General features: G+C 25.2%; 1 protein-coding gene across 1 annotated transcript; it reads right to left on the bottom strand.

Annotated features, from left to right (window-relative positions):
- Positions 1 to 3,455: 3,455 nt before the first annotated feature.
- On the bottom strand, positions 3,456 to 5,216 carry LOC129962411 (neuropeptide-like protein 31). The gene is made up of 3 exons (XM_056076169.1): positions 5,101 to 5,216; positions 4,028 to 4,297; positions 3,456 to 3,570 (listed from the first exon to the last, which is right to left on the bottom strand). Exons 1-2 carry the CDS (start codon positions 5,113 to 5,115, stop codon positions 4,031 to 4,033), a joined length of 282 nt encoding a protein of 93 aa, XP_055932144.1. The 5' UTR covers positions 5,116 to 5,216; the 3' UTR covers positions 3,456 to 3,570; positions 4,028 to 4,030.
- Between the last annotated feature and the right edge of the window lie 2,112 nt (positions 5,217 to 7,328).

Here is a 7,328-nt window from a genome sequence, read left to right as displayed (position 1 = left end):
GGAAGTAGGCATCTTTTCAACAATTTTAATATATTATATATTAGTTTCTATAATTACAAGACGGAAATGAAAAACACCAGAACACCATTTTCTCTTCCTTTAATTCATGGCTTTAGTCCTTTAATTCATATATATAACTATCTCTCTCTCTCTCTTTCTATATATATATATATATATATATATAGAGAGAGAGATATATATATATATATATATATATATATATATATATATATATATATACCGAAATTACTATGGAAAGGTAAACAATAAAACAAAATTGTAACAATAAAATTCAACATATTTTCCAGTTTTTAAATCCAGAATAAAGTTTTTTTTTTTTTAACTTGTACCTTTCTTTTTACGTGTATACATACACGAAAATGACAATTCAGAAACAGACAGATATATATGATTGATATTTGATATGGAATCTTAGCTTGAATTCATCAAAGAGTCCGTTATATGTCCAGTTGCTAAAACAGACATTATGTAACGGTATTTTAAAATTTACCTTAATATATGTATAATTGAGAAAACGTAAGTTAACAAGAAAATTAAGAATTAAATGAAATTTTCTTGGCTTCTCTCTTGCTAAAATTTGTTTTTGATTTAAGTCACGTGAAAAAAGACATTTAAATTTATTACACTTGGAATTTTACCTTAGAGATCTGTCTAAACTGCTGAATTCTCTTCTCTTTATATATAGATATTTCATTTAATGTCGCCTTCAGGAATCTTTACCACATTCAATCGTTTCCTTAAAAAAGTTCTCTATCAATATTTATTCAATCGTCTTTTTAAGAAAGACAAAATCTTTGAAAATAACATTTAGGATTTTCCTACAGTTTCTGAAGGTTTGATTTTTTTTATTATGAAATTTGAAAATAAAGACGAAACACTAGCTGCTATATACAATTATACTGCTTTTGAAAGTAAATGCAATATATGGAATAAAGTGAAATGAAAAATTTAAGAGACCCACAGTTATAATAGAAAGAAAAGTATTTTGCAATGGAATACATGTTCGTTGACGCAGGAGAGAACGAAAATGACGAGATTCTGTTTGTGATAAAATTTGAATTTATCAAACTCCCACAATTCTTATTTTTTGACTCATAATAAACTACTTGCAAATAAATCATATTACGTCTATCAGGAATTTTCTCACCGGTCTTTAGGTGACTTTCGCACAGAGCTGTTGATAAAACCCACTTTCAATCGAGTTAATTGAATGTCTACACGTGTGTTATGTTAAATGTATCAGAATATTCTTTCAGATCCTTCTCTAGAAAATGACACCAGTTGGTTTTATTTTCTCAAATGATAGTTAATTAAAAAATAATTAATAAAAAATTAAATCCCTAATGATATTATGTATCCAACGATACTTAATATCATTAGACTTTATAGACGGGTAGACGGTAGTAGACTTTATAGATAAGACGGGTGGACTTATTATTATTATGCTATCAAGTTTTTATATGAATATTTTCTTTCTTAGTCGTAATATTATGAATGATAGCATAAAATTATCCGAAAATCTAATAGCACAGCTGTCATTTGCTTGTTAAAATACGTTATCCTTTTGATAGTATACACAATTTTTGCCGTCCCACTGCAAATTTGATATTATTGTTGATGGTCAAGTTTTAATAATTTCTTTAAATATTTTAGGAATTAATTATATTTAATATTACATTTTCACACTCTTATTTGGAGAAGTTAAATCATAAAAATGTTTTCCTTTGGATTTTATATCTAGTTAAACTGTCATTTATATTTTATTCGCATCAGCATTGACATATACCAATAAAGTTTCTCATTTATATCACTATTAATTACTGACTGATGCCATTAAAATCTGTTTATTTAGGTTCTCTCTACATTCCCTCATTTTTCTTTTCATCTGTTTCTGAATCTTCCTGTACTTAGTGCCAATAAAACCACTTTGCACTTGAAGAGAGTCACTTTGTAGTCTTACAATTAGATGGAATTCATTTTTTAAGATTCATGTGAATTCTATTAAGTTTTAAATACTGAAAATCGGGTGGATTATTTGAATTTTTATTCATTTTTCTTTTTTAAAGTTATATTTTACGAGTTGCATTAGATTCAACCCTTTCAATGTGTTTTGGCATCAATTTTAGCTTACTTTTCTTTGTATAATTCGCTTTAAAATCTAAATGCATGTCCTAAAAAGAATATTATTATTAGATTTCAATGAATAGAATTTAAAATTTAGATGTAAAACTAAATAAAGTGAAGCAAGTTTACATTCCTTCAATATGTTTTATCATAAATTCATAGTCAAAAATTTGTTTCATGCTTATTAATGAATTTATATTGATACCATCTCTTATTCTCTTAATTTAATAATTTTTGTTGATTTTATTTTTGTATTATTCCATTATTCCATCTTTTTGTTACTTATACTTCACTATGAATTATTTCATTGAGATTTACTAAGCGATAGAAATATTGTGTAACAGTTCTTCGTCCTATTTTTAAGAAAAAGTGAAAACATTTATGTAAATATCGGATTAAATATAAAAAAATCTTTTCTTAGGAGTGTATATAAATGCATAAATACATATCGCTTATAAAACCTACTCACATCTGACAAAATGAAACATAATTCGAAACTCCGAATTAGAAGAAACAAGATCAAGGAAAAGTTATAAAATTTGTTAATTCAACGAATATTTATCAAGTCTTGAGACAATAATAATAATAAAAAATCAAGGCATTACAAAATCAGTTTTATTCTATATACATCAAATAAGTTTTAAGTGTTTTCAGTTTTTACTAAAAATATAAGAAAATCCTTCAGTCAAACCGGTTTATATACGTTACAATAATAAAATTTAAATTTGGGCAACATTTGTTTTCGAATTTTAGTGAGATAATTTTTGAAAGAAACCAATACTTTCATTTTAGATTATGATAATCAATATATATATATATATATATATATATATATAATGGAAATAACATAAATAATTTATTTGTTTCATGAAACAATCATTAAAAGGAAAGTACATGTAAATAATATGTGACAAATGCGTCAGAATGAAAAGTTAAACAGAATGAATGAAAAGAAAACAGAATGAAAAGTTAAGAATTTCCTTCAGATGTATTTCATCAATGCAGTAGTTAAATCTCATCAAAATAGATATTTAATGTCATATGAATACTTACAATTTTTTTATTTATTTTATTTTAAAATAATGTTCAAAATTTTGATTTGAAATGAGTTTTGAACTGTGATTTTTAAATGATTCCATAATGATTTTCAATGGTATTCTATTTACGCATTTTCTGATGCATCGTATTTTCTTTTCAAAAAAGCAAATTAAGGTTTTTAATGATAATACTATATTGTGTGTATCAGATTAAGAAATCACATAGAATGGGAATTATTAAACTGGTGCATTTTATATCAATTTTATAAAATTCGCACATGGGTTTTAATATTTTTTTATTAATCAAAGGTTCACATTTAAAAAAAAACACCAATGAGCAATTTCGATCAAATCTTGTCCTTGGAATGTGGCACTTTTCCCAAAATTTCTGTAAAAAAAATTGGTTAAAGTAAATATAAATTATTTTATTTTCTTAAAAAAATGTTAGAACAGGCTTAAAATAAAAGTAAAATTTAATATATTTTTAACAAAAATGCTTTTTTAAATAAAACGAATCCCTTGTTTATTCAAAAAATAGGAATTGAAAGTTAAAAAAACATGCAGGATAACCGATTTCCAATCTTCACTAAATACAATTGTTCTGTAAGTTGATTAAAAAAATCTATTAAGCATTTCTTCTTTTTTTAGAGATTATTATAATATTCTACGTTGTAAAAAATATCGTAGTATTTTTGAAAATAATTAACATTTCTCATAACACAAAAGTTAATATGTATCATTACCCAGAAGAGTTTAGTTAAAGAAGAAAATTGCTTCCCACACATTATAAAAGAAATTCAGTTGTTAATAGATCTTTATACATGACTTCGATGATAGTATCTTACCATTTATATGTAAGCATTATATCCATATCCGAAACCTCCATATCCTCCAAGACCATTGTATCCATATCCACCGTATCCTCCTAGACCACCATATCCATAACCTCCATAGCCACCATATCCGAGGCCATAACCATATCCTAATCCATATCCATGCCCTTGTGCTTTCCTGAAGTATCTGCTACTGATTCCGTGTCCGTAGCCATGGTGACTGTAGTGGGGAATAACGTCCAGAGAGCAAGCAGCAATGGCTACAAGAGCCAAGACGAGGATCTGTTTAATAGAGACATTATTGGTTAGTTTGTCATGATTAATATACATATTTTATATAGATTCCAAATTATTCTTGAATTTCGTTGGAAAGTGGAATTTACAGAATCAGTTTTCCAATTACCAAACTTTCTGCTGAGCAATTTACAATATTCAGCTAGTTAAACTTCCGATTCCAATATGGACCTCATTATAGAACAAAATATTATCTGAGTCTCATAATTTTCTATATAATTTATATAAGTATTAATGCGTTTTTATTGTTGAATCGGCCTGTTTTAAATAATGTCTTTATATAATAGTGATAAAACAATTAATATTTGTTTCAAATGTAGATAATAAGAAACTCTTAAAAATATTTTTCGATAGTATGGATTACTTTTGTGGAAATTTAAAAGCATCTTTATAATGAATTTTTCAAATCTAAATTTGTTACTTCTTTTACTTGAAATAAATATTTTTAATGTTTTTACCCTGTAAACATAAAATGGCTTATAGAAATATTACGATGTCTACTCTATGTTGTGCGGTATATATAGCATTAAACAACATCATGGACAATAAGTAAACATTTACATATTTATAGAGCAAGAATAATTTAAATCAGTTATTTTAATTTGAATTTCTAAGAAATAAAAGTAACAAAAATTTTTTCTTAATGAGATGTTTAACAAAACTTTTTGCGTTAGAGTGCCTATAGAAAATTGTATTAGTTATTAGAGTAACATGAAGAGGTTCTATTATTAAAAAAAAATAAAAAAGAAGAAAAAGATTTTGCAAAATTTCTATGATCAAAGTTTACTTACTACAGTTTTCATCATTTTCAAAAGTCTGCTTGACAGTTCAATAAGAATACATTCAATGCTTAAAAACTTCTATTTATATACAATTTCTAGGCCTATTCACTTTAATGGGAATAGAGGCAGTCAAGAGGAAATGTCAAGGTCAGTTCAAATGTTCTTACTTCGAAATCAAAATTATGCAACGAATCGGAAAATAATTCATAAATCAAATAAATGTATGGGTAAAATTCTTTTCACATAATCAAAGCAAATCTGTATGGTTGATAGATTTATTTTTTATCTTCATTACAAGAATTTTATTACGGATTATTAATGTTATCTCATGTGATCAGAGGCTTACATCATCTTGTTCTCTTAATAATAAGCATTGGAATTTTGAGAAATATTTAAAAATTGGATGTTAAAAACTGAGAATGCCATTGTAAATATTATTTGAAATTTTAATGGCTACTAGAAATTTTGAAGATTACTATTGGAAATCGTTTGTTCTTATGAATGATACTTTTCATTGTAATTTTTTTATGTGGGCAATTTTTTTAAGGTTAAACAAATATTTATATTTTTTTATGTATAACTATTCTTTAACTGTTTTTTCTATTTCTATTCGGCATATATTTGCAATGTTATCGATATGTACCTGTTAAAAAAAGTTCATATTTTTTTGCTTAAAACTAAAAAAAATTCTTCTGAATGGGAGAAGAAAGTTTAAATAAAATCTATGGACGCGATAATGGTTTTGATGGGAACTAAATAAATATTAGAAATTGACTTCAATAGAAAGATGCAACTTTAAATTCTTCAAATTTCAACTTCTTGATCAATATGAAAAATCATATTCTCGAATAAAGCTGTACAAATTGATGGTTTAGATCACATTGATAATGATTAAATAAATGAATTAAATAACTCAATATGAATTTCTAGTGAAAAATACGTTTGAAGCACAATTTGAATAGAGTTAGACGATTTCTATGATTTTAAAATATATTTTATTCTGTCCTTTTATTAAATGTTTGCCTTTAAAGTTCTCATATTTAGATAAGCATCATAAATCTTTAAAGTGGAAAAGTGATCCTAACAGAGCTACTTAAATATCGTGATGACTGATGCAATATGTTTAGTTTTGCTCAGGATATCTTCCCTCTATTTATAATGGTTTAATTCGCACAGATTTACTTCAAACAATTCTTTCTTTTATTAGTAATACTTAGATAAATTTTATTTTTAAAGTCGCATGAGAGTTTCAAGATTATCTTAATTCTTGAATAGAAATGAATAGAACCGAGTACCATTTTGCTATGTATTCCATGCTTTTAGTCAATTCTCGGGTAATGTTAAAGCTAAACCATTTTATTTGATGTGGTATACATGTACAGCAGTTATAGTTATTTTATACATTTCATTTACTTTTTTTTCTATTTACAAAGTTGTTGAAATATATAAAATTCATGTAAAGATATTTCGGTTTTTTTCACAGTAAAAGCATAAGTATATTGTATAACAATTCTTCAACTTATAGCATTTATACTATATATTTTCGTTGTAAATATTTATGAATTCTATTTTGTAATATGAAATTTCTTCTGAATTATTTATTTGTATAAGACATTTTTGGACATTTATTTTCTATTCCTGCTTCTTTTTTTTCACAGATGTATTCCGTAAACTTTGAGTGCCATTCTTCTTTACTTAATTCAAATGTTTTACTATGAAAATGATTAAATAAACTACTGGATTAAATAAATATAGAAAACGACTGTAATTCTTATTTAATTTTTCAAATATTATCTATTTGCAGAGAAAAAAAATTTAATTTTTAAATTATTGGATTGACTTGCTGAAACGCTAGATATTTTTTGAGTTTTCTTGATTTATTGATCGGCATTTTAAGCATTCAAAGCGTTAATAAATGGATAAATTTATCGACACTTCCATTTTTTTTACGATTATTGCTAATTAATTTAATCTTTATTTTTGTAGAATGATTATTTTGTTGCAGAAAAAGAGACAGCAAACACAGACCTTAAAACATTCTTTGTTTGAAGGAAAAGTAGCAGTAAATTTCATTCTTTTCAGGATTTTAATTACTAATTATCATCCTTTATTAAGATTTTTTGTTAAGAATCACGATAATGGAAGAAGATAACCACGATAATATATATATATATATATATATATATATATATATATATATATATATATGAACTTTTATTTAGGAATTCGATTTGAAC

The sequence above is a fragment of the Argiope bruennichi genome, chromosome 2 (assembly GCF_947563725.1).
Source record: "Argiope bruennichi chromosome 2, qqArgBrue1.1, whole genome shotgun sequence".
NCBI lineage: Eukaryota > Metazoa > Arthropoda > Arachnida > Araneae > Araneidae > Argiope > Argiope bruennichi.
This window is presented reverse-complemented; position numbering and strand designations above follow the sequence as displayed.